Source organism: Chelmon rostratus, chromosome 24 (genome assembly GCF_017976325.1).
Source record: "Chelmon rostratus isolate fCheRos1 chromosome 24, fCheRos1.pri, whole genome shotgun sequence".
Taxonomy (NCBI): Eukaryota; Metazoa; Chordata; class Actinopteri; order Chaetodontiformes; family Chaetodontidae; genus Chelmon; species Chelmon rostratus.
This window is the reverse complement of record NC_055681.1, coordinates 2206938-2234902: the sequence shown is the minus strand read 5'-3', so window position 1 is coordinate 2234902 and position 27965 is coordinate 2206938. Positions and strand designations below refer to the sequence as shown.

Here is a 27965-nt window from a genome sequence, read left to right as displayed (position 1 = left end):
GCGCAGTGCGGCTCTCCATCATTTCCAATATCCCAGTGTAGGAGAACCAGCAGAGGCAGAGAACTAATGGGTAGGCTTCTTATTCTTATTTTTCCAAAGGTCAGAAACGCACTGTTGCTCGCCCAATTCACCGTTTCAATACCGGTATGCATTCGCTGGGATGCCCGGGTAAGAACGGACTGTTTACGGTTTGATTTGACGCAGACAGAAACGTTAGTGCCTGAAAAGCGTCTCTCTCTTCTTCTTCGCTCTCTCTCTGCAAACGCAACGGGTTTGCACGGCTGTTAGCTAGCATGCTAAGCTAACCCGTGCTAACTCGGCCTGGCCCTGGCCTTGCCTGGCCCCTTGGCTCGGAAACCTAACGCGGGCCTAGCTGCTTTTTACTTCGACAATTTGAGGTCGGAATCTGGGTTGTGGGTCCTCAACGTGCACGGCCCCGGTTACGGTTCGCCAATTAAATGCTAAAACGTTATTGGCGTAGCTGAGCTCGCCCTCTAATTCATTTTCGTTACAACAAGCTAGCTGGCTAGCTAACTAACGGTAGCTAGACAGCTGACGCTTGGCATGCTAACCCCCAGCTAGTTCAGATGCTCTGTCCAATGCATCAAAAAGCACAGTCAGACAAGACTGATTCCGCTTGTTGACACGGTCACTTTTGAACGCGGAGGCCCACAGACGATGGACTTTCAGCTGCACGTCTCGCCCTGTGATAAACTGAACAACCTTTAACGCCAGACGCTTGTCGCTAAAACGTTAATAAAGCAACACTTGGCACAGTTGATGGGCAGTCTGGCTAATGTTCACCAAGCTAATTGGCTATTATCTAACGTTTGGGCACCTATGGTTGCTTCGGTCATGTACACAAGCGGTTGTCATGTTCTCCAGTTTTAGGGAAAAAAGTCTTGTCATCCAGCTAGCGACGTAGCCAACTTGTGTAGCTGTCAACTTTGAAGGCTGCTGCAGGACAATATGGCTAATTTACCCCTAAAGCTAGCTTTAGCCAACTCCATGGGGTTACAGCAAGAATTAAATGCTAGGTTGAGAATTAATCCAGCCAGTTTCCAAAAGAGCTGTGGTGTATATCTCGTGGCTCAGTGTGAGGAGACCAGAATATACTGCTGTACCATTTTGATATTGCACAGTTTGTATCCTATTCTCTTTAAAAAAAAAAAAAATCAAAAATCATGCCCAGGATTATACTCCACAAACTGTACATGCTTTGTGCAGGTAACTTGCATGGCTACCAATTCTCCCCTTTTGTTGTCAACATATGACAGATCCAGTTCACTTAGCACTACATGCATTTTTAGAGAGCCGATCACAAGTGGACAGCTCGCTCAAAATGCAGATATAATTGCACCAAATGCTCAGAATTTGTGACCATGAGGTTCCCTGAACTGCCAAATCCACTTTATGTTGTGCATGCTATATGATAAACACCATAAACACTGTTCGCATTCAAGGTGACATATCATCGCAACGCAGTCCTGTAATGTATCTGTGTGGCTCAACAGAAAATCCTTTTTCCTCCTCAACAGCGGTGCAACAGATAAGAATTAATGTGTGCTAAAGTCTGATCATGAATTCCTTGAATGCACCTTCAGGTCTTTTCTGTGTCTGCTGCATCAAAACAAAGGCTTTATCTGCACATAACATGCTCTGTTTAGTGTGTTAATCAGACCTTAAATCTCACTGAGACATGACCGCTGTGATGGGCATTCAGCGTCAACAAATTTAAGGTTGCACCGGACTGAGAGCCACCTTGATTTTGCAGCTCTGAGAAAGGTGACCCTCTCACCTTATTGCTTTTAATTAGTGTTATTCATTTGGCTTTCAGGCGTCTGGTTTGTGTAGGGCGAGGTGAAAATTGACTGCAATCCAATTGCTGGAAAACTTTAGTTATGTTCTCCCACAGTCATCTTTTAATCTAGTTCTGATCTGAATCATGAGTCGGCGGGTAAAGTTTACCAGCTGCTGCACGAGCTTGTGAATAAAAAGTTTGTTTACTTGTTCTGGTAAGGATGAGTCAGGACAGTTAGACACAAAGCGTACCAAATGGCACAATATGGACCACTTTAATAATACCAGGACATGAGAGACAGAGAACTGCTTCTTGACCATGCAATGAAATGCAGACAGGCTACTTTGTCTGATCATATTCTTTCAATTTGGACACTGAGATAGAATATTTTCATTTACATAAGCTGTCATCCTTAATGGACCACAAATTCAGTTACTCAACCGTTGGCTGTGGTTCCACTTGTCATTTTGATGCGATTTCTTATCTTTTTTTTCTTTTTTCTGAGACTGCATTGCTGTAAGTCTCTTTTTATTTATGTCTTTTTCTGCATTGATTTCTTCCTTGAGTCCTCGTCTTGTTCCATACTGCTTGTATGAAGTTTGCAGCTGGATTGGAGCTGTGCAGAATTCTCATCACATGGAAGGTAGTTTTGCACCAAAACTTGTTCTTCCCCCCAAAAAAATACATTTCCGACGATATCTTGTGGAGGAAAATGGGAAATACTTTAGATTTTTGTTAATTTTTTTCACGGTTCAACTGTCACCTTTCTGAATAGGTCAGATTTCTGAGGTGCCACCAAATGTATGCCACCATATTTGCAGTCAGATTGCAGACGTCAGTGACTCTGCATTGACGTTGTCGGGCTCCACATTTCTCTCCTTGTCATTTACTAAGGGCATTCCTTCCCTGCGTCCTTTTTATTATGGGATTAAATTCAGAATCTGCTTCATTGTTTATTTCTGAATCAAAGTCTGGGGCAGATCATTTTCTTTCTTCTCGATGCAGCCAGATCAATCACTGATCGCTGAAATGACAAGTGCAACCATCGCCTCTGGAGTCACAGGTGTCTTCAGGCTTTGGCACCAAAATGCTACTCAACAGAAACGATATTTTACTGCTGCATTATAATTGATTACATTTCAGTTCTCCTTCATTCTTGAAATTATTATTGTTGTCGCAGTAACGCTGTAAATGTTATTGTTTTCGACCTGTTCTTGGACACATGAGCGCTTCGTACCTTTCTGCACAGCACACAGACTTATCAGCTGTATAACACTTTATTATGAAGCCTTTAAATGAATTATTGTGCCAAAATAAAGTGCGTCAGCTATAGATTGACCAGCTCACTGATAACCAATGTCTTTGTTGTATTTGTAAGTCCATTTTTCTTGATATTAAACTTAAAGAAGAGATGTGGTTTTATTTGAAGAAAGACCATCAACGCAGGTGTTGATTTATAGTTCACCCGTTAACAGCACCCTGCAACACGAGACAGGTTTTATCACACGTGATCAGGCCATATTGTATTTTCCTTTATTTCCCTACAGTGACTTTGACGTTCTTTGAATTACTTGTCAGTATGGAGCAATGGTTGGCTATACGTGTGCATATATGACTGGATAAGGCTGAACAAAAGGCAAAAGAAACTCAAATTGGGATTATTTTGAAAGATATTTTGCTATGCGTCATGATTTTAGTGAGAATATTAATATTTTGCATTTAATTTTCGCTGAAAAAAAAGGTGGTATAAGCAACTTGTTGGAGAAAATGGCAACGGATGTTGTCGAGTCACAGTTCTGGTGTCCTCCACGTGGTGTATCTGCAGCCGCCACGGTTCTGATGTAGTTCTGTCGTACTTCAATCACAGCCTAGCTTTAGCAGCTGTGTGCGTGGGCTCCAGATATATGTCGTAATGCATTAATGCACTGCTAAAAATACAGTTTTAGCTGGTCCACCTTCATCATCATAAAAAAAATCAAATAAAATCCACCATCAGATGTTTGCAGTGCGATAATAATTGGATTCACGCCGCGTTTCTGCTCGGTTTTTATGCACCCACAATGTCCTGAGTTCAGCCACCTCTCTGCTCCTCTCCTCTTTCTCCCCGTCTCTCTGTCTCTTTCTTGTTGCTGTGAACAATAAATGTGAAAAGGCCAGAAACGTAATCTTAAAAAAGATCAGCCTGCAGTAAAAGGTTGCAGATTAGCAGGTACCGTATGTAATTTGGATATGGTAGCTCTTGAGAAGTCAGGAAATGGTGGGGAGCGATGGGCAGTAAAATGAGAGGAGTTGAGATTTAGGATTGTGCCTTCCATTAGTCAGGTGGCAGATTGAGGGAGTGCTGCTTTGCCAAAGGTTAAGATGAAAACATTTTGGCTGGGGCACCTGTGTCATTTTTAATCAAAATGTCTTTGGCTTGAGTCTGGTGCAGGACTTTTGCTGCATATGACTCCCCTCTCCCCATATCCTTCCCATCTCTTTCTGATCCGAGCGAAGAAAAAGGACAAACCGCCAGAAAGAAACCTTAAAGATGGAGGTTAAACACTTCATCCTCAAACAGCAACTCAGCACTGAGCTCTTGTTGGAAAAATAATTAATTTCTTCCTCGAATGTGAACACAACAATAGAAATTATGATTACTGTGTTACCCCTGGATTTTCCAAACATGGAGTTCTGTGAAATGAGGTTTTAACGATGTGGTCGTCTCTCTGATAGGATGCCACGCGCCTCTCTTCAGATGATGAGGTGCGACTGTTGCTGCTGCTGCGTATTTCCAGATAAACAGCATACGTTTATCTTGCTGCCTCATTTTTCCTGTGCCATGGGTAGCACTACCCTCCTTACCTCTCTTCCTCTGTGGTGGTGTCACTGGGTTTGGTCTCAGCAGCTCACAGGGCAGTTATGAGTCAGCAGCACCGGCGGCTGAGTGGAGGCTTTGCAAGGAGCTCCATCGCTCACATACTGAATTCGGCTCGATTTACCAGCTTTGATGGGCTTCTGACAGTGTTTGAAATTCACTCTCTCAGACGGGGAAAAACTGCCAATAACGCTGCGTAACAATTAAATGGATTTTTTTGTGCGTGTTCTATCCATTGCGTCATACTTAGATGATTTTGTTATGACACAATTATGTGTCTAAATTGGCTACACCAAGTTTTTTTTTAAAACCTGCAGTATTTGTACCATGAGAAGAGAAGCATTTTTAATGATATATGCTGTGATATCCTGAGCTGTGTCAGTTTTTGATCTTATTAAGATGTTTTTTTTGTTGATTTTTAAAAGCCTGGTCTGGTCCTGATCTTTTACTTTATTGTAAAACATTAAACTCTGGATATGCAAAAAAAAAAAAAAAAAAACACTGTTGAGGCTATTCCTACGCAGGTTAGACCAAAAATGTGTGTTAAAACAGCGGAAGGGGCTGCATCAATGGGGGTTTATCGCTTCAGCTATTTGTGAGATAATGAGACATGACCCAGGAAGTCCAGTATGTGTAACATCTGTGAATTTAAAGGCTTATTAGACTCCAAAACACTGTCCAGCAGTTGCTGCAGAAAGTCACTGCTCCAGTTGTTTTTATCTTTCGCTGCTGCGATAGCGAGACTAACAGTAGAAATACTGCGTTCACGTTACGAGGTGATTCATCAGAAACGTGCGCCTTCACGAATTCGATTGGCCACAGCTCCGTTTTGCCGTTGACGTTGCGTTGCTGCAAAAAGTTTGGCCGGATTGTTTTTACACGCGTTTGCATCCTAAGCCAATCAGTGCTGCCTTTATTGATTATTCTGCCGATGATCTCATCAGTTCTGTCAGTCGACTGATCGTTGCAGCTCTGCTCACGATTATTGTGATTTCATTTTACCCTGCACACCTTTAGCTCAGTTTTAACTGGTCCAAAAACAACAAAGATAGCCTCAGACAAATGGTTTTATTCAGAAGAGAAGGGCCTATTCTTCTGAATAGTCGTTTTCAGAATGAGACACCAGACTGACCAGTATCAAGGCTGCGGTGTTTTCTCCGTACTTAGATGCTTATTTAATTTATTTGTCAGGTATCTCAGTCGTTTTCATAAAGCATGTAAAAATAGCTAATTTTGCCTTTCACTAGGACGATGGAAATAACTGGTCGTACATGAAAACAATAGTGTGAAAAATGCTTTTACTCATGCAAAGAAAAGAGATCGCACTGACCACCAATTCATGTGTGTTCGCCCTCTGTTCTGCCCACACAGGAGCCATGGGAATACCACTACCCAACTGCGTTTGGGAACCAATATGTTGAACTTGTCCGACTGAGGGAGTGTGTCCTGGGCGGCGAGAGACAAATGGTGAAAGATTGATAATAAAAGAGCTCCTCGTGAAAGCACAGCGCACGGCACGGTGACTTAACTTTGGCCGGCATCTTCCCGAGTCGGATGGCTCTGAATGACAGGATGCAGTAATGAAGGTCCACGCACCATTCAGCACCGTAGCCATGAAGCAGCTCAAAGGGTAGGCTCTGCTGTGAGCTCGCCTCACCCTACCCCACCACCCCGTCAGCTCCACCCGAGAGCTGAGTCCTACGTTCAAGCGTAATCCTGCAGCTCTACCCATCTCCGAAACCCTCCTCCACCACCTCCTCCACCACGGCTTTGGAACATGACGTGCATTGCGAAGACGCTGGTTGATGTCTGATATATATACCTCTGAGGTGTCAAGCGTAAAACCAGTGGAGCAATGAATGGCGGAAAGGACTGTGAGGCGGGAGATGAGAGGCAGGCCGTCCCTGTCCAGGTCCCCATTGGCTGGCAGCGCAAGGCGGAGCATGGCGGTGGGGTCGTATACGTAAGGTAAGAATAATTCGCCAAAAGATCCATCAAGAAAGTCTGCTTCTTGAGTTTAAATGAAGAGGAAAATCTGTCATTGGAGATAAAATGAATTAACTAATTATTTCAGGTCTAATATTTTGATCACCTGTGGGCACTGTAACGGCTGTAACGGTTTTGGCCTACAACATTAGGAAATTAGACAACATTTTTCGCATTTTATTTGACAAATATCAATAAAAAATGGCAATGCTGTATCTGAATATGCCAGTGAAGCTCAATATTAAAGTGAAGCTACATCTCTCCATGTTCCTATAATGACTTCGCATCGTTGAGACGTCCCAACAATAGTCCAAAATTCAAAGATATTTAATTTACAATGATGTAAAAAGGGAGGAAAAAAGTAAATCCTGTTCTATAAGAACCTGGAACTGGAGATAAAAGGTTAAAGTAGATGGTGGCGTCAGTTGGCGTGGACTGGCCACACATGATTGGAGTTTCTCTGCAGCAGGTGAACAGAAACATGGCGACAGTCATGGTTATTACCTCGCCCGCTCTGGCGAAGCTGTCGTGTTTGAGCTGTGAAGATCTAGTTTTGGAGGCCGTTGACACAGGCAAACTGCAGCCGACGTGTTTGGAAAACTATTTCTTGAAGTAATTCGTTTGCAAAATCCACTAAGCTCATGCAACAGGGACCTTGACTGATGAGTTGGATCCCCCGCCACTCATCGTGTCATGTGGACTGGACGTCGGTGTCCTTCCCGGCATATGAACACCAGCACGTGTATTTACCAGCCACAATGAACTAAAGCAGTTGGCTGGTGTCAGGTTTATTTTGGGTGCTGGAAAGAATCCTGTCTACTTCTGTGACCATGGCCTGATACTGTCACCGCACACTTGTAGTTGCTCATGTTCTTTTACGTTGAAAGTGTGCGTTTGCTTCATTGATGTGCGGCTGTAGATCTCACAGCAGATATTTTCACGGCGGCTTTGACCGATGATTCAGCCGCTGCTTGTTTTTCTAACTTATCAGCGTGTTTGATAGCATCAACCGAACGGTACAGGCTGTTCTTTCATTGGGGGCAAGTTTGAAGTGTTTGGATGGAGGAATTTGTCAGGCTCCCCCCAACTTTTTTGGACACAAAGCTCCCTCTTACTTCTGATTGGTTGTCGCTGTGACCTCCAGTTCACATTCCTTATATTTACTTTGAGTTGTTCAATAGTTCTGGCTTTGCAGTTATCAATCAGGGAAAAATAAGAAACCCAAATTCGTCCATCATGTGGAAGCACCGCAATGGCATATTATTGTTTTTGTTCCCACAAATAAAAGGAAGACTGACTGGAGGTTAGGAAGGATTCTCTGATTCTCTGTTATGTTAAACTACCAGCTACTGCCTACACGCTGAAATATTAATTAGTGCAAAGGTAAGAGCGATATATTGATTATCTGATATGCTGGATGTCCAGTTCTGGATGCATGTATAGGCCTTAACATGAAGAGCATCGCCTTAATGTTCAACAGCCACAGCGTAGGAACAATGTTGAGAAAATGTGGAATTGGAAAAAGCCCTGAGCCAGACAGGATTAGAGGGGAACTATTGAAAGTCTGTGCAGGAAAACTTTATTCTTTATTCTTTTATGGTTTCCCCATTAGCTTCCACAAAGTGATCGCGAGTCTTCCCGGAGTCACATGAGAAAAAAAAAATGGAAAAAAACTAAAAAGGTGCCACAGCGTCTGATAGATTACTCCACTTATGTTGAAGTGACTACTTGTAGGAAACTCTTATTTTTTATCTGTTTGATGTTGTTAGGAAGCAAGTTCCAGGCTGAAGGCGGACTCGTTGCGTGTCCTTTAACCATGACAAAAACATGGCGTACTATTCCATATAACAGTCTGCGTGAATATCAGAGGACTTGATTTTAAGAATTGATTTGAAGTTTTTTCAGGTATTTTTCAGCAGAATTTGACCAGATCACTGGGCAGTTCTCCAGGTGTAACAGAACAAGTGACAAGTCATAACAGAAGATGGAACATATGCAAAACATTTCCTTGAAATAGCAACGCCCTTTCACATTTTGGACACTGTAATCAGTATTATCAGACCGAGACAGTAGCTCGTAGTGCTCTACGTGTGCTTTACTTGCACAAAAGGTAATTGTTACCTTGCACCTTTGCACTTTTTGCTAGCACTTAGCACCGTAGCACTGATTTAGAATCCATCTTTTTCCAGATTTTATTGTTTTGCTGTTATATGTGTGCTGTCATTGTTTATCTGTGCTCTGCTGCAAGCTGAATTTCCCCCAGTGGGACAGTAAAGAACTGAACAGAACTGCCAATGTGATAGAGGCTCCTCCTTCCTCGTAAGCGTTTTTTATATTATTGTTTTTAATTCATATGGATGGAAGGTTTCCACTGTGGTTTGGCACTATGGAGGGAGAAGATTTCACTGTTTGATTTCATGGTTGCAAAGCTGTAAAACCTGGAACAAAACCTGCCTCAAGGAGCTGCTAACCCACCTAAAAAAATTGTTTGTGTGTCTGTCAGTGGAGCATTTCAGTGTGCAATGGTTCCTTTTCTTCCTCTGAGTCAGGAATAAATTTGCAGAGGGAGAACTAAACCTTGCTAATATTTCTGCATGAAAATTAAATGCTAAATATTAGCGTTTTTCAGGAGCTTCAGTCCAAAAATATTGAATGATCTGCAAAAAAACCCATTTCAAACAATGCAAAGGAGTGCTGCAACATGAACTATCAGAGAGGGAGTATTTGTGCTTTGCAGCTACAGCAGCTTAAGTCTCTCCTCTAACGTTGTTGTCTGTGTGCAGTCCCAGTGGCTCGTTGCTGTCCAGCTTGGAGCAGGTGAAGACCTACCTGCTGACAGATGGAACCTGCAAATGCGGCCTGGAGTGCCCACTCATCCTCCACAAGGTAATGTTTTGTCCTGATTCATTTAAAAACACAGCAGTGGTGCAGACATTTTTACAGCTGCCTCTTAACTGGGCTCCAGAAGACGGAGGGCCCAATCTGCGAATGAAATGAAAATGCTGTTGTCCAAAAATTACAGCTCAACAAGGGATTAAAAGCTGTCAATCAGTCCTTGCATTAGCAGGTGGCGTTTCTGCTCTCGGCCATCGTTATTATAGCGAGCTGCATTCATCAGCAGGTCCCTGCAAGGTAAAAAGTGAAGAAGAGGAAGAGATGGGAACAACGTGCCAGTTCAGACGTTTAATAGCAGACGACGTCAAACAGGATTTTGGTTTAGTTTGGGGAATCCTGTCTGATCTCGCCTCTGCTGGTTCGAGACACAGGTTGAAATGAAGTGTAACATTTCAGGATTTATTGTTTCTTTACTCCTTTTCTTCATCGTTACTCTTGCAGGACAAGTAAAAGTCAGAGAAGACGGTGCATGCTTGGTTGTGCAGGGCTTTTTGACCACTCCGTTGTATTGTTGAATACGAGGATTTCAATCAGTGCCATATGTTTGATTGATCCGTTTAAGTACTAAGTGAAGACAAATGGGAAAGCATTTCATTTAACATTCCATAAGCCTCATGCAATTTTTAAGGCTTATTCATTTCAACATTTAATTTTTTGTTGCAAGAATTAAATACCATTTAAATGTTTGTTCCATTTGGTAATTGCTTGTAAAAATTGACTGGCGTCTGGAGCAGATGTTATGACTGTTGATCAGGAACTTTCCCCCTTATTACAGTTTTGCACTTCCTGCAAGTCACTGGGAATGAGTGTTAGCTAAATGCCTCTTCAGACTCCATGATATTTTAATTCAGAGCAGACAATCACCTCTTGACGTGTCCTGGCCTCAAGATAGGACACATTATTTGTTTGACATTCGTTACCGCAGCTAGCAAGGAGGCAAATGGATAGAGGGAGGAATGAGGAGGAAGTAAACACGTCTGTGAGGAGGAAATGGTGTCACACTAGTCAAACCAAGGTGAAAACAACTTCTGACAGGCTGTTGTTAAAGTGATGCTTTTGTTTTTGTTGAGATGGTCTTTTGAGTATCAAAAAGTCACCCCTGTCAGCTTGAAAGGTGGCTGTAAAAAGTTTGGAGTTTTGTCCTTCACGGAGCATGGCGGCCATTGTCAGCTTGAAATAATGTCAGCCACAGTTCAGTTCGGACCAGTTTTTCACCTTGCAAAATTGAATAAAAATTTCCAGAGAAAGCCCTCGAACCACTCACGCAGCGTAATCCACTTCTCCACTCCCATTCCATATGTTCAACATGCATGAAGGAAATTCAAGCTGACCACTTCCACTGATCTGTGTGAAGGACCAAACTACAAATGTTAAGGTGTTGTGAGGCGTCCACTGTATCGCATTACACGGGGTAATCCAGCTGATTATCCTTCTCGGAGCTAAATTTGTCCCCAACACACCACGTCTGTCGGATCAGGCTGACATCGTGTCATCTGGGAAAATGTTGACATATCTGCTCTATTATTAAGGTTTTGATAAAGGGGATGTAAACCCCCCAAAACACTCTCCACAAACTCAGATTTTCCTCATGCCCCTTTAGTTGTCTTCTCTTGACAGAAAGTGATAGAAAAATGTTCTGGCTTGATGCTGCGACTGGTTTGACCCTGTTGCTTTGTGTTTGTTTGGGATATTAATCCAACGTGCACAGGATCACCTTTGTCTCATGTTTATCTGCATGTTTCTACTGGATCCGCCTTTCTGTATGTATTTTCACCATCTGAGTAGGTCATCTACACAGTTATCTTCATGCATAATTGAAGATTTTGACTTTTTTAAGTAGAAATGGCATTTGAAAACTCAGCAGGAGCCCACATCTCATTATACATGCCAAATGTAATTCTTGTAGGAGCATCACCTGTTTTACCAAAACTAAAAAACAAACTTACATGGGTGTATACTCTTCTCAAATCACCTGTCTTTTCTCTCAGGTGTTTAACTTCGACCCAGGGGCAGCCGTCAAGCAGAGAACGGCGGAGGACGTGAAAGCAGATGAAGACGTCACCAAGCTCTGCATTCACAAGAGGAAGCTTCTGGCTGTGGCCACACTGCACAAGAGCATGGGGACGCACCCACCTCTCACGCTGACCAGTCCAGGGGGAGGTACGATCCAGTTGTTTTAACTTATTTGAACTTGAAAATCACTGTTTCAGTTTGATGGCATCCCTCAGATACATGTAGTTTAATGTGCAGAGGTCAGCTTTTTCCTGGTCCTTTTATCTCCTTGCACTTGGTGTCTCTGCTGAAACAAACATCAGAAACCAGCCAGATGTTGGCTGTTAATTTAGTCCACATTTGGTAACTAGTTTGGTAGGAAATCCTGAATGTTGATCAGAAAATTCTAATTGCCACACAGAGAGTCAGTGCAACAAGTGATTTGGGCTTTTCAGGTCTTTGTTTTCACATAAAAATTACACATTTGTGTTGTTTCTAGTTGAGTTTGTTCAGTTTGATCAAACACTCATTTGAACTAGTTTGTTGTTTTTATGGTTCGCCAGCCACCGTGGCCTGTGGATAACAGTGACTTTCCTACCCCACCTAATATTTCGTCCAAGATCTTGTTATTGATCTAACTCAAATGTGCTTTGTTTGGTCTCAAGGTACATCATCTGTGGTCACGGCGCATTCCACGACTCAACGAGCAATAAGGACTAAACCCCACGATGGCCTGCCCAATGCTGTCGGCCCAGACTGCAAGAATCCTTTCAAGATGATGATGGCAGCTGGACAACAGCAGCAGCAGCAGCAGCAGCAGAGGCTGTATCCACCCCAGGAGATGGGTGCAGCACAGCAGCCAGAGCTCTACTCTGGGTACTCCAGGCCGCAAAGGCTGGGCAGTGGGGAGCCAGGCCCCAAATCCCCTTACCAGGTTGGTTATGGAGGCATGCTGAGCCCACCTCCCTCCAGTGCTAAGCTGTATGGGGATGGCTCACAGTCTCCCAGTACAGACACTCTAGGCAGCCCTGAGGGCTTTCCAAGGACCAATCCTTGTGGGTTTCCTGGAGCCGGCAGTCCTGGCTCAGCTTCCATTCATGGGAACACTAGGACACCTCTTTCCCCACCCAGTGTAATGCTCCATGGCTCCCCCGTGGGCCAGCCATCCTGCGCCATGACAGGGAGGACTAGCACGCCCCTCTCTCCGACGGCCACTGCCAAAAGCCCTGTCATGAACATGAACATGCCACGGGGGAACTTCCCCCCTGGTATGGATATGCCCCGTGCAGCATTTCACCATAAAACACAGCCCCCTGTGCATCCTGTACCGCCTCCTCCATCCATACCACCATCCTGTGCCCTTCAGAAAAGGCAGTTGACCTCTGAAAAAGACCCCTTAGGCATCCTGGACCCCATCCCCAACAAGCCAGTCAGCCAGCCCCCCACCAACACCCCAAACCCCTCCAACTTCCAGCCTAACATCCACTCTCAGGTACCAATGATGAATGTAAACATACCCCCTCCCGCCATCGTTCCCTTGCCAAGCAACTTACCTTTACCCACAGTGAAACCTGGGCCTGTGGGGCATGGTGGCCATGTTCAAAGGACTCAACAGGGTGGTCCGGCTTCCTCCATGTCCCCCTCCCCTGTCACTTCCCCTGTCCACATGGCCGGGCCTGCCCTTGGGAGAATGGAGGCCTCCCCTCATCGCTCGCGCTCATCCTCCACTTCCTCTGACCATGGGAACTTTGCAATGCCCTCGGGGCACCAGGCCCCATGTGGCACCATGAAGGTCCCTCCTCGTTCTCCCAGGTCGGCGATGGGATCTCCCAGGCCGGCCATGCCCTCGAGCCCCTCCACCAACAAAACTGACGCACTCCACCAGTACAAAGACTCCCAGCTGCTGCCCGGGATGGGAAACTCGATTGGCACCCAGCAGCACAGCAACCCCATGTACTCCCCCACTTCTTCCTCATCGTCATCCTCTTCTCTGGCAACCCCCAGCGCTTCCCAGAAGGGCCACCCAGGACTCCTGGGGATGCCCCTCAATCAGATCCTCAACCAACAGAATGCCGCTTCCTTCCCCGCCAGCAGTCTCTTGTCAGCCGCAGCCAAAGCACAGCTAGCAAATCAAAACAAACTCAGCGCTGCTGGCAACAGCACTGCTGGCATGGCTGGTGGTGGTGTTGGTATGGCAGGCATGGGGGCAGGTGGAGGAGGTAATGGAGGAGGTGGTGGGCACCCTGGCTCCATGAGCGGCCCTCGAGGCATGGAAGGACACAGCACTTTAAACCCAATGCTCCCGCCAAACTCCACCATGCTGCTCAACACTCCCGAGGGCCAGAGTGGTCGGGCGGCTCTTAGAGACAAGCTCATGGCCCAGCAGAGGGACCCCATGCGCAAGCGGAGGCAGTCGTCTGGCAGTGCTGCCGTAAACCACGACAACAGTAACAACATGGTCTACAACATGCTCAACAAGCGAGGCATGGGAGGACCCCACATGCCGGGGCCCAGTGCCACTGAGCAGCTGCGCAAAGTGGGCAGACTCGGAAACCTTCCCCCAAACACCTCGATGGCTCAGCTTCTCCAGTCCATGAGCTGCCAGAGCTCCCACAACCTGGCTGGGAGCAACCATCGTCCAGGTCTTAGCCCTGGTCCAGGGCCTGGTCCTCAAGGAGCTGCACAGCTACACTACAATGACAGCACAGGTATGGTCCCTGGTGGCCCTCAGCAGAACCTCCTAGCTCAGCAGAGGCTGCGGGTTCCAGGAGATGCCATGCAGCACTGCCAGAATATGGACACCTCTGGGGGCCATCTGGGCTCTCGTCCAGGCCAGTTCCCTGACATGATGGCCCAGATGCAGGCGTCCTCCATGAGTAACTGTGGGCCTATGGGGCCAGGAGGTGGACCGGTGGGTCCTGACGGCGTGCCGCTGGGACGACCCAACACTAACCCCCCACCGCTGTCGCATCCCGGCCCTCATCCTTCACAGCAGAACCTCCTTCACGGTATGGGGCGGACGAACATGGCGGTGATGCCACACGGAGGTGGTGATGGAAGCTGTACACAGACCATCTCTGACACAGGTGAGCACCAAAGAACATAAAAAATGAATAAAAATAAAAATCTGTCATTTTACAGATAAATCTTGATTAAATGGATAGCAAAATTCCCACGAACATCATTTGATGATTTCACACTGCTGATGTCAGAGTCATATGTTCATTCATTGTTAATAGTTTCTCCACGTATGTTGCTAAATTATTCAATTTTGAGGCATTTTTACTGAAAAAGATGGAGCCGTCATATGTTATTATTTAATTTACTTTCTAGACATGACATTTCCAGCATTTTCGTTTTATGGCTTAATTTTTTATAATGTAAGCGTGACAGTGATTCAGATCATGGTGATTCCTGATTATTTTCCCACAATTAGCGATTGATAAAAGCTCCTCAGGTTGTGAATTATAATAATGCTGAACTGCGATACATCTACCCTTCTTGTAGATTTAAATTCTCAGCAGCTACTTATCAATCCCTCTAGTTTAATTTATAAACTAATAAAGTTAATTATTATGACTGACGGGACACAAACCACACCACAGTCCAAACTGACCTCCATCTGCCTGGATGATGGTGTTGATATACTGCTCAGTTAATGAGTGTATATCCCCCTCCCTTCCTCGTGATAAGCTAGTGGTTGGATGAAGATGTGGTTTCTATGGTTATGAGTGAACTAAAACCAGAGGATTTAGGTGATAGGCCCCGAGCCTAGACAGTCGGGCTCCTCCAGTATCTCTGAGCTAATGAGCAGCCCCCTCATCTTTGGAAGCTCAGCTAATTGTCAGTCAGCCAGTGTTTCTCTTTGTTTTATTTGTATGCTAGCATCAGTCAATGGTGTAAGAAGATGGAAATGGGATCTGGATCACGCTTTAAGGGAAGCAGCCCAGATAGGGCGCTCTAAAGAGCTTCTCCCAGCTAGCTGGTCGCTATAGTAACGATAGACCCTGAATAGAGACCAGAGTGAAGCCTTTGATGAGGGTTTAGGCCTGTGCGTGTGTGTTTGAATGACTGTGTGTGCACATCCATGACTACTTGTGCATTACAGTGTGTGTGCTTCTGTTTATTTGTGTGCGTGTGAATGACTTTGTGTGTGACTGCATGTCTTTTTGTGTGTGTGTGTGTGTGTGTGTGTGTGTGTGTGTACGCACGTTCATGTTAGCGTTTGTTTTGAAAGCACTGAAAAGGCCTAGATCTTGCTTTTTTTCTCCTTTCTTGCCTGCTGTGGGTCTGGACTGTGAGGTTGTGTATTCGTTGTGCGTCTGTGTGTCCTCATATGGTTTATAATGGAGATATCACCAAGGTCTGCGAGGCCACCTGTTCTTATCACCAGGTGCCCCGTTATTCTGCATCTCTCCTATGTCAAGTCATTGAAATTCAGGTGGTCCTGTGCAGGTCAGGAGGTAGCCTCTGAGGTTTGTCAGCAGCCCTGTAGAGATGGGAGGAAAACAGTTGTTACGAATTGCAGTTTTGACATTTACAATTTTGATATCCTCAGCCCAGAAGCAATTTAATCTGCATATTTGATGCATGTAGTTGTGTTTTTTTGTCTGCTCTGATCAAGTTTTCTTTGGCCCTGAGGTCTGTAATATTATTTTCTTCTCCTGCCATGAAGTTACTCACAGAATTAACATTAATAACAGCTGATATGAAATACAGGCAGCGACGTTTGTCACTTTACCTGGTGATGGCCTGCGATGGCTAAAATGAGTAGGTGCAAGTAGGGCTGGGTTACATGGCTAGAAAATGACATCATGATATTTCAGGGTATTATATTTTTTTATAAATATTGTTGTTTTAGCACTCGCAATAGTTGCTCAGCTCCTCTCTTTTGGCTTCCATCGTACTCAGCCGGGTGCTTCAGCTTGAGGTGGTGAAATAAGTCTATAATCATCAAATTGTTGTGAACGATATGATATAACGCACCGCTAGCTGCTAGCTAAATGTTGTGTACACTGCTCTTTGCTAGAGCGAGGAGAGATAACAGCTTTGTTGCAGTTGGAGTTAAGCAGATCCATCTATTTTGCCAACCGGGGTGACAGAACAGAGTCAATCACCAGCGCAACCAAATAGCGTTTCACACTCTAATTTTCACTTGCATATGGAGCGAAAATGCTGGCGGTGTCGAGCTCGGCAGCGTTGCAACACCAGCAGGCCGAGGTGGACAAATCACAGCAGAGTGCAGTGAAGGAAAGATCGGATTTGATGGGTTTGGTTTTTGCTGATTCGATACATGAAAATCTGCTCAGATCGGGCCTGCTACAGTTCGTAGACACATCAGAGATGATGACACACTGGTCAGCTGCTCACTTTTCATCTTGTGATCTTAAATTGGGCTTCATTTTGCAGAAAGAAAGAAGAAAGCTTGATATGGCTGCATGGCAAAGTTCTGTTTCTCATTCTAATTGAACCAACATGCAGGCACATCTGACTCAACACCATATGGAGTTTAACTCCCCAACCTGTTGCCTCCTCCTGTTCCTTCTGTCTGTTTTTATTATTCAGGGTTGTGTCGATTTCTCTGCGTGTTTCCGCTAAATTTTAATGGCTAATTCCCTTTGAACCGTGGACCTCGTCACTGCTAAATGTTGGCGTGGTTACGGTCTAGACAACCATGTGCGTCCTGTTGTGTGCTGATAATCAGATTATTGTTTAAGTCACTTTCAAGTGAAACACCAACCATCTGCTTCTTATGATCACACAGTTTTGAAGATTACCCACTTGTCTCTATTTTAAATACGCTTAGTACTTTGCTTTTTTTTTTTTTTTTTTTTGACCATTGCCTTGAACACAAAGTAGAGATTAAAGCCACCATGCAGAGAAATCATGTTTTTGTGTTTACATTCAGTGTTTTTGACACATTGGATGCATTTCTCACATCATTTTTGGCTTGTGGTCTTCTGCTTCTGCTTTTTTTTTTTTTTTTTACTGGTGCTTTGCGACCATTTTGCCACCATGAGCTGTTCCCACCCTCTGCAGTCGGACTAAATGTGCTCATGCATGTACATCCTTGTGTCATGATCATAGAACAGATGATGCAAACAATTCAGGGACCCCGTCGTCGAAACGTTGCTCTGCAGTGCCTCCAGTGGTCTTTAAATTCATCAGTGTTATTTATTTATTTTTTTTTTTTGATCTCACAAATGACCAACACAGTGAATTAACTAACCTCAGCTCCTCAAAATGGCCCTTCGACTGACTGCCCTGGTGGCAAAAGCACATAAGCACTCACAGGCTCTTGGGATAACAGAGTATTCTGTCATCAGATGGCAGATGTTATGTCTCTGAGTAGCTCTGTAGATTTTCCCATACTTGAAGCTAATTTGGATGACATGTTGGGGATCTTAAGAGCACTGAAAGCTCTTTGAAAGTGGCCTCGTCAGTGGCTTTTTAGCATTAGCCTCTAACCATCTGTTTCTAGACAGCTAGCGAGCCCCCCCCCCACTCTTGCCATCAACAAATACCCCAAAGTTCATTGTAAAACCCCCCCAGACCTCCTGCCACCCAGCTGACCGCCCCCCCCATCCCCCAGCAGGCTAAAATCACACCACCCGACCCTCGTAACCCCCCCTCATCCACCCACCCAACTCCCCCCAACAAGCTTTCCTGGCAGTGGACAGCACCACCAATCATCACTCGGTTCCCATGGCAACCTCCCCCGGCAACAGCCGTCACTATATCATAGCAGCAGCGGAGGATGTGGGGAGAAGGGGGAGGGGGCCGGCCGAGTCGTGGCTCTCAGCGTTAGAGAGGGGAGAGAGAGAGAGGGGAAGAAAGAAAAGAGGAGAGAAAAAAAATGGAGAGCACACACAGCTGCCCTTCAGCTACGTAGCATCGCACCAGCTGCTCCAGTCGCCACTCGTCCACACACACACACACGCTCAAAACACAGCGCTAGGCCTCGGAGATTTTGTATTTGCTTTGGCTTTGTCTGCGTAACATTGCTGCTGGGCTTTCTCTCCATTCATTGATACATCTGTGGCCTTGATATGTGTTGAGCATGTTCTGTCCTTGTGCGCTTTGCCTACAGTTCAGTCTGAGCAGAGCATCTGGGAGCACGTCCGTCCGCTTCAAGTGCAACAGATTGTTATGGTGCAACTTTTTCTCGCGTGGTAAAAGTCTCGGTTGAGAAACGAGCCCGTCTTTGCCGTCATTTTCTGGTTCGCTCAGTAAATTTTAAAATGTATAGACTCCACTGAAGTCGTCTGCAGAGAGGAGTATTGCACAGACAGCTGGTACTGGAGAGGAGAACAATGACACCATCTTAAATTCTGCCATAATTTTAGTTAAATTATTCCTCTAAAAGTTCTTATTTCAGAATATTCACACTCTGTAAATCCAGGCGAGTTCCCCATGTATGAATGTGCTCTCAGTTCTGCTACTTTATGTTTTTATAACACCATATTGTTTGCAAAAGCTAATCTAATTAAAGATTTGTACAATTTGGTCCCTGTATTGAAGTGATGGCAAAGTTAAGGAATTGGTTGATTAAATTAAAAATTGACTGTTGCATCTCAGCAAATATCAACTAGAGGAGATGTTTCTGTAATCTCTAATTCGCTTTTCTACTAAATAAAAAAAAAAAAACTGTTTGTGGTGTGGGGAGAAGAGCTCAAACATGGCTTCATCATTCCTCTCCGGCTCCACTGTCAGGTGAAGGTGCAGCGGTGCTGACATTCACTGGACACGTTTTGTATGTCCCTCTGGTTTTGCAGGCTGTGGTATGGGCGGCCTGCAGCCGCACGTTAACAGCGGCGGAGGTCAGATGTACCAGCAGCAGGTCCACCAGGGCATGCAGCAGGGGGTGGCCACCCACCCAGCCTACCAGGGACAGCAGCACTTCTCTGACAACCCAGCCTACACGGACGGCAACAACGCCAACGCCGGCTCCATGGCCTGCCTCTACCAGAACTACCAGGTCTGACGATGAGCTCTTGTTCTCTGCAGCATTTCAGATTCAGAAAAACATTGTTTGTCATGTTGTGACCTTGTTGTTGTGTCCACAGCAGGGGATGTTGTCTCACCCACAGTTCGGGGAGGGGCAACAACCCCAGGGCGAGGGGCTTCCAGCGGGCTCTGACAGGGGCCCAGGCGGAGGCCCGGAGTCGGTGGACGCCATCTACAGGGCCGTGGTGGACGCCGCCAGCAAGGGCATGCATGTCACCATAACCACCACAGTGAGCGGGACCACACAGGCGAGTCCGGTGCCCGCCCTCAGCGCCATGAGTGCCTTCACCGCCTCCATAGGGGAACCCGTCAACCTCCCGAAAGCAGTCAGCACAGTCCTGCACGGGCACCAGGAAGGGGAGGCGTTATCCCAGCAAGCCAGACCGAGGCAGGTGAGGCTGGGACGTGGTCAGAAGAACATGGATCCAGGGAAGAGCACTCCAGACAGCCATGAAGCCAACGACTACTTCCGTTCCCCTGGACGCGGCACTCCAAGGGGGCAGTGGGACGGGGAGACGCAGCACGGGGGAGGCTTTGACGCTCACAGCAACAACAGCGCCTGGGGTGGTGAGGAGTTTCTCGAGTGCTCCACACAAGTGAGGAGTAGTCCCTGCATGGAGCGACCCGCCAGCCTGGCCCCCGCCCCACCCTGCCCCACCGAGGGGTCCAACGACCATGGCTTGGCCATGGCCCACGACAAGGCCTTTCTCGATGACGGCTATCGCTTCAACAACTGCAGCCGGACGCCTGCTAACTACAAAGAGCGTCTGGAGCAAACGGTGGAACGCTGCGCCCACATCAACGGCGCCACCCCCCACTTTAACACTCGAGGTTACGGAGAGGTCCTGGGACCCCCACGGCAGGAGCTGACGGGGGACGACCAGTCGCCCAGCTCCTCCACCAGCCTGGAGGGACCTCTGGCCACAGCCAAAGACTACAGCCACTACAACGGCCACTTCAACGGCATGGCGCCCAGCCCCTCGGACACAAAGAGCCTGAGCAGCGAGGAGGACCTGCGACAGCCGGACTCGCCCTCCTCAGAACTGCTTCACTACCGGTCCAGGACCTTCAACATGGGAGAGCTGGTCTGGGGCCAGCTGAAGGGCTTCCCGCCCTGGCCTGCCAAGCTGGCCGGGGACGAACAAGTGCACAGCGCTGCTATGCAGCTGCGGGAGCAGGCCAAGGTGAGAAACCCGTCTGTGACCACCTGTCATTATTTCTGCAGCCAACTTTTCAGGCTGCAGCAGATTTCAGTGGCTGCGCCAGCGGACTTACCGGCTGTATTTAAGTCTTTTAGAGTGTTGGGTTACTGCAAACTATTTGACATCGTAAGAAAGAAAGACAAGATGAACCCTGAAAAGTCACAAGAAAACAAGCATTTTTGTCTAAAATGCTCTGAGCACTTTTACCTGCCAAACAATTAGAGTTAGAGAATAGAAAAGGTCAGACGACTGATGAATTCACTCTGATTTTCAGATGTTTGGTGGGAAAGTCTCAGTCTGCCTGGTCCTGAATCTACTCAGATGTTTTCTCTTGTCTCCATCCAGGTAGAGCCAGAGAAGTTAAAAACACTAACCCACGACTTAGAGGCACTTGACCGAGCCGCCAAAAGAGGCCTGAAGTAAGTAAACCTGCCCGCTGTATTGTTGCTTCAGTTAAAGCTTAATAACTGTATGATTTATGCTGCTGAACATGTTACAGATTGCAACTTAAATCCGAGTGAGGCGTTGGCACGTTGATCTGTCGCGCTCATATTCTCGCCTTACTCAACCTTAAGCCTTAATTGACCTTAAGCCGTTAGTCACTGATGCTGCACCTGTTAAGCTTTCCACTTTAACCGGGCACTTAAGCAGCGTGCAGTGATAGCAGATTTACTGCTCGAAATTTGTGGTGAGTTTTCAAACAATTTGTCTTCGATTTCAGACGGACGTTCACAATTAGGTTCAGTTCATCTGTTTTCTTAACAGTCGACACACAACGCAGGTTTCTGGAGTGTTTTGGATGCTTGTACAGCTTGATTGGAGTCCACCTGTGAACAATTGAATTCACCAGACGTAATTAGTGCAGGCACACCTGTCCGTATGCGGTCTCACAGTTGATGGTGGATGAAGCAGGCAGGTGAGGTGAGATAGAGTGTCTGAGGAGGGGCCAAGAAGCCAAAGGTCGCTATGAATGAGATCCAGAGCTCCTTACAGAACCTTACAGGAGAACAACCATCAGTGCAGCACTCCACCCATCAGGACTTTATGGGAGAGGGTTCAGAGGGAAGCCAGTCCTGACTGAAAGGCACACACATAGATGGAAAGATGGATGCAGAAAAACATCCAGAGTGAAACGCTCAGGATTTCCAGCTGAAGCAACCTGAAGCATACCGCCGAGACACCACAGGAGGGGCTGCGGGAAAACTCCACGACAGTCCTGGAGTGTGGAGCTCGAACGATTCTGCCAAGAATCGTTTCCAGAAAGACTTGAGGCCGTCGTTGCTGCCAGAGGTGCTTCAACCAAGTGCTAAATGAAGGGTCTGAATGCGTATTTAATGGGACATTTCAGTCCTTTATTTTTAAAGCATTTACAAATCACTCCAAAAAGCAGTTTGTGCTTTGTCATCGTGGCGTGTTGTGTGTCGACTGATGAGGACGTTAGCATGTGACACATGTTTGATTTGCTGGTGTTTGTGCAGGGTAGCATTGACACCTAGTGGTGAAGACGGTGTTTGGATTAAAACACTTGAGCAGCACAAACGTAAATAATGTGAAATGTGAATGTTGTCCAGCAGACCGGGGAAACTGAATAATCACTTGGAAGCTGCTATCCACGAGGCCATGAGTGAGCTGGATAAGATGTCGGGCACAGTGAGTACAGAGTCATTTTCTCTTCACGAGGCGTCTCTTTTAATCCGCCTTCCTGTCGGGCGTCACCCTGATGTTTCTGTCTGCCGCCAGATCCCGTCGAGGGATCGTCAGGTGAAGCTCCCCAAGCCTAAGAGGAGGAAGATATCCAGATAACATTGAATGTGTCGGCCCAAGAACGTCCTCAAAGCCTTCGGAGACTTCGTCCGTTCAGCCTTGGTGCGATCTGAGCTCTCTAACAGGTGCTACACATGGACTTTCAGTGGTACATCATCGTTCCATGATATCAACTTGACTGAATGACTGACCACAGAAGGTGCTGGAAATTCCAATCACCAATACAGTTTTAACTGTAGAGAGAAAAAAAAAGAAAAAACAGAGAAAAACGTCAAAAACGGTTGCAATTTGTCTACAGCTCACTGAATTAACTATTTTTTTCTAGTATAAGATAGTAAAACAAACAAAAAAAAAGCTACAAGCATTACCTTACATATTTAAGAAAAATAGACAGTCCAAATATTTCTGATACATTTTCAATATGTATATAGATAATCCTGAAATTTCATGCTATTAAGAATTGTATGTAAATATTGTACAATGTCATGTACAAGCATACCTAATGCACATTTTATCTTTTATTGTACAAAAACAAAGCAGAAGTGTACCAATGTCTTGGTTTCTATTCAGAAATGCGGTTGCGTACGGCCGCATGCATAGGATAAATAAGAATACAGCCTAAAGCTTTTATATGATGAACTGTAAGACGTGCTGTTTGTTTTGGTTTCTTTTGGTTTCTTTTTGTAAGGGAACAGCAGCGGAACAGGCATGAGTTGTGTGAGTTCTCCATTACGAACGTCGCTTCATGCCAGTTAAGTGTTCATTTGTACTGGGTGAATGAACTTTACCAGCAGAAAGTGTTCAATGTTCCCCTGAGCAGGCGGGACACAACGCCCGGCCGGACAAACGAGTGTTGGTAGATCTTCATCCGCTCTGCAGCAGATTCATGACATTTGGAGATTCAGTTTTGTGATAAAAATGTCTGGCTGACAGGTGTTTTTTTTTTTTTTTTTTGGGGAGTTTACCAATCAGCGTAACTGGCAGGAAAAAAGGAGGAAAAATCCACCTTCAGGTGCGTTTACAGCCAGTCTGTGTTCCTTTTGGGTTCGTCTTGGGTGAAGATTTGAGCAAAGGCTCAGGAGCCCCCGGAGAATAATTGGCGGCTACTGTGATCATCAATTAATCGTTGATAACAGTGGAAAAAATGCTGAAATGTGAGGATTTGGGTCATTTCTAAACATGAAAACAAGATAATGGCGCTAAAAGGATTGTTGTGCCTGCAGCATGTGGCACATCTGTCTGTGCCATTACGGCACCGGTGGCGTCCTTTCTGGCCACTCCAAACATTTCAGCAATCCTTTCTCACCTTTTTCACGCCAAATAAAAACAATATAATACACGTCATATGAAATAAACACATATTCTGTATTTGTTATTCAGCTGAATCATCATAGTTTTAGGCTGTTCTGTCGCTGGAAACACTGCAACTTAACCTGCCGCCTGAGCAGATGAAGCGGGCCCTGAACGCAGCATGAAATCACCGCTGAGTGTCCGTGGGTGGATTTTTCCTCCAGGTGGCCGCGTTGATGAATCCTGTCATCTGGTTGTTGTGTTTATGTTCTCGTGCTCGTTTGTACAGTGATTTCTCCTTGACTGTAGTCGTTTTTTTTTGCCACAACGATAGCTTTAGGTAGAGTAACCGACCTCAGAGGCAGAGTCTAGATTATCATGAGGAACACTAACTCGGTTTTCAAGAGAGGTGAAAGCATTTCTCGCATTTAGGGGCCTTGTGTTTTGATTTTTTTTGTTCATTTCGTTTTGTCTGTTTTTTTATTGATGTAAATTATTTATGTACAGTACTCCATATTTATTTTAAGCTTTACAAATATGCTAGATGGCAATAATACTACCAAGAGTTGAGAACTCAAGCCTTATATGTGTATATGTATGTTTTTTTTTTGACAGTGAATAGATCATGTTTTCAGAGTCCGTTACAAAGGTCGCGTTCCCTTTTATTTAACAAGTGAACATTACAGATAACACTTTTTTTTTTTTTTTTTTACAGCGAGACGTTCTGATCTAATGTTTTTGTTACATGGATTTCTTAGTTAAAGGAAGAAAAATGTCATAACCTCTGCCTCCAAATCCGTACTATTTATGAATATGCACACCTGAGAAGGCGGACAGCATCTATGTTGGTAATAAATGCAGTTTTAACACTACGAGCTATCAAAGTTTCAAAATCCTCACTCGATCAGTCTTAAAATCCACGGCGACGCACAGTATTGGAAACTCTGGATCAACTGAAACAGAGGTGAAACACACACACACACACACGCAGCTGCTCCTCCAGATCAAAACCAACAACAACCTGAACTCACTGCAGAATAACCGAGTGCAATATACCAACTGATGGCAAAGATCAACCGCTCAGAAACACTGCGCCTCCTCATTGTTTGGCTCCTCCTCCTCCTCTACACACCTTCTGCTTTCTCCTCTGCACACGCTCATCTCCGTCTTCTCTCACATGTGCGAGCCTAAGAGCCATGAAGTAGTAATTTATTTGTAGCTTTACCTTTCTTTTTGCATGTGCACACCACTTTCGTTTTAACTCCAGTCAGTAAAACCCAACAGTGCACTACTTTATCATGAGGTTCTTTTCTTTCTCACTCAGCAGCACACGAAAACACGACTTTTCAAACATATCCACCAACACAGACGAGGTTTTGCTGTCATTTGTGGTGAAGAATCCCACTAATGCTTCGTAATGTACCCTATTTCCTCAGCAAGGAGCCTCAAACTTTGAATTACAGCCACATTTCAGCAGATGGTATGTTGCTCATGTGTACACACTTTAAAGAACCTTAAACTTGTACTGTATTTTCCATTGAGATCGCTCACTTGTTACAAAACTTTTTCTTTTTTCTTTTTTTTTGCCGTGTGCACACAGAAGAAACTCAAGGGCATTTTGAGAAAGCGCTGAATTTGTAGCAACGTAAAAAATAATATCAGTATTTAAAGATAAACATTTCAAGTGAAAGTAAAGGCTGAAGAAAATGTCTGTTTTTTTTCAGTGTGCACACTTTTAAGAACCTCAGAGTTGAGTTTTTACTGTAATCTGTGGCAAGGAAAACCTCCAGCCGTTTTCAAAATGTGACGTTCGGTGTCGAGAACACGTGAGCTCTTTCGGTAAAGTTCATTCTGCCCCCTCTCCCCCCCCTGTTTTTTGTGCAATGACATGCAGGAACCCGGTCTCATGTTGGGAACCCATGTGTTATGGATCTGTTCTATCAGTTTCATGTTGTTTGTGGTCAAGAGTTCAAAGCATTTTTGTGTTTGAGATGGTCTGTGCAGTCTATTTTTTCCTCCTCCCGCCTGTGATTGTTTGTGTGTGTGTTGAGGTGTGAGTGTGATTTTTTTTATTTTCTCTTTTTTTCCCCAGTGAACTTGTTCTCTGCTCTTTAAATCTCATCTCCCTCTTCCACCCTTTGTTGTCAGTATTTTATTTTTTCAACTTGTAATTAAGTATATATTTTCTCACTAATATATACTTTACAAAAAATAGACTTGCGTGAAGTATGATGTGCACTTGATTGCTCTTGTTTATTTTTCTTTTTGCATTAATGTGGGCTATGGATAGTTTGTCAGAGTCCATTATTTTGAGATTGTTTGGACTTTTTTTAATGGTTTGATGTAAGCAGCATTTTTTTGTAAATATTGTGAAACATTACAGGTCATGCAGTGATGTAACATTTTGAATAATGTTGCACAGATGTTTAAGATATTAAAAACATGGTCACTCTTACTTGAATAATCTGGTGTGTAACGTGTATTTATGCTCCCTGTTTCTTGTTTTTTTGATTATGTTTCTTATGTTGTTCTACATTAAAAAAGATGATTGATTGAGTTAAACATTTTGATAAATGAGGACTCAACCTGTAGTTGTACTTTAAAGCCCATGTTTCTTGTTGCACACTGACCTCTAGCGGCCAAATAGGAGAACACATTTAATATGGTCTACTGAAAGTGTCATTCAGCATACTTCACCTGGGAATATGGAGAATAAAGAGAATAAAGCTGCTGTGGAAGCTCAAGCTATATGACGGAAAGGCCAGAAAAGCTGCTAAATGGATGCTGTGGTGAGTTTCATTTCCCCCCCTCTAGCTTTACAATGAATTTTAAACCACAAAATGAAACACCATCTGTAGCCCGTATAATGCGTTATATATGTTAGCCTAGCTTACACCAGCGCAAGAACAAATAAATTTAAAAGTGCATTTTTCTTCTACACAAGCAACTTTCGCAGCAGTTTAATCAGATAAATATCTCAAACATTTGGTTCCCATCATATTCATGTCTGAAATGTCTCACAAAACAGCTAAAATATTCATAAAAACCTGTTGCTAATTAGTAGCCTATTAGCTTCTTTAGCTCACTCATATTGAAGAGAACGTCATTTTCAGAAAATGGCGACCATAATAACGTTACTACTAAAACATAATGTGGGCTAATTAGCATTAATTATCTGTCTCTTATAGTTTTTAAATATTGATTTGTGTAGTTTATTAAAGTATAGTTGTTATTAAAGGAAACTATATCATCCAAATTGACTCATTCAGCCATTATCACAAGTTTCACCTGTGATATCTCACCATAGAATATGATCGACAATAAACAAGGCCTGCTATAAACTCACTTTTGCTACTGTTGAATTTTATTTTACTTTACTAAGAAAGAGTGATTGTAAGCACATAAATATACTGAAGTAGGCTAATGTTATTAATTATGCGGAATGATATATACATAAAACACAGTAGAGTAAAAAGTACAGAATCAACCTGTGAAATGTGGAGTATAAAGAGACATAAATCAATAATCAATTCTTTATACGTTCTATCTGCTGGGTAAAGAGTTATTGGGATTCATAAAGAAATGAATGCAGAGTTGTTTTTTTGTGCGCGTGCACCGGAGCAACAGTGGCGGTGCTGACCGGCGCGCGCCGCGGCATCGTGCCGGGAGCGCGCCCTCGTTGCAAGTCAGGACGATGCGGTTGTCTCTGCTGCGCATCCTCTCCGGGCTCTGCAAACCGGCCAGCACCCCCCGAGCCTGCCCCCGCCGCTGAGAAACACAAACACACATCCTCCCACCTTCTGCAGAGACTGTCGGTGCGACCGCCGCAGAGGGAGGCCCGTGCACCGACACTGAGCTCCCGCACCGGGACGCAGCGCTGCGGTTGATCCGGTTTTGGCCATGGCGCAGGAAAGCGGGAGATATTCGGCGTGGATGAAGGACGCGTTGCGCATCAGATAAACCGGGAGGCTGCTAAACTTTGCCGCGGCGAGGAAACCAGGAAGCCCGACGTTTTACCCTCCAGGAAACAGTTTGGTTGCCAATAATGATTTCTGTTTGTTAATTGTGAACTCTCAATTGGCCCGGCGCGCGGGGATAATAATCAAGGCCCTGTTAGAAGGTCCCTGAACGTGATTTTGGGCACCACCCTGCATGAAATAGACCGCTCTCC

The 27965-nt window shown here is 45.0% G+C and overlaps 1 protein-coding gene across 2 annotated transcripts; it reads left to right on the top strand.

Annotated features, from left to right (window-relative positions):
• Positions 1-25: 25 nt before the first annotated feature.
• LOC121627481 (methyl-CpG-binding domain protein 5-like) lies at positions 26-26244 on the top strand. Of its 2 annotated transcripts, none has more exons than XM_041966407.1 (10): positions 26-70; positions 6030-6626; positions 9428-9530; positions 11528-11699; positions 12197-14617; positions 19307-19509; positions 19598-20722; positions 21086-21159; positions 22315-22390; positions 22481-26244. In XM_041966407.1, exons 2-10 carry the CDS (start codon positions 6514-6516, stop codon positions 22541-22543), a joined length of 4350 nt encoding a protein of 1449 aa, XP_041822341.1. In that variant the 5' UTR covers positions 26-70; positions 6030-6513; the 3' UTR covers positions 22544-26244. The 2 variants fall into 2 exon arrangements, with proteins under 2 accessions (XP_041822341.1, XP_041822340.1); XM_041966406.1 differs by having other exon boundaries at positions 22312-22390.
• Positions 26245-27965: the final 1721 nt, after the last annotated feature.

What these genes read in the sequence shown, in the direction of transcription:
- LOC121627481 (XM_041966406.1), top strand. Translation starts at nt 6,514, where the DNA reads ATGAATGGCGGAAAGGACTGTGAGGCGGGAGATGAGAGGCAGGCCGTC. An exon ending in GCTGACCAGTCCAGGGGGAG is followed by an intron (nt 11,700 to 12,196) that starts GTACGATCCAGT and finishes TTTGGTCTCAAG; the next exon opens with GTACATCATCTGTGGTCACG. An exon ending in GCCTCTACCAGAACTACCAG is followed by an intron (nt 19,510 to 19,597) that starts GTCTGACGATGA and finishes TTGTGTCCACAG; the next exon opens with CAGGGGATGTTGTCTCACCC.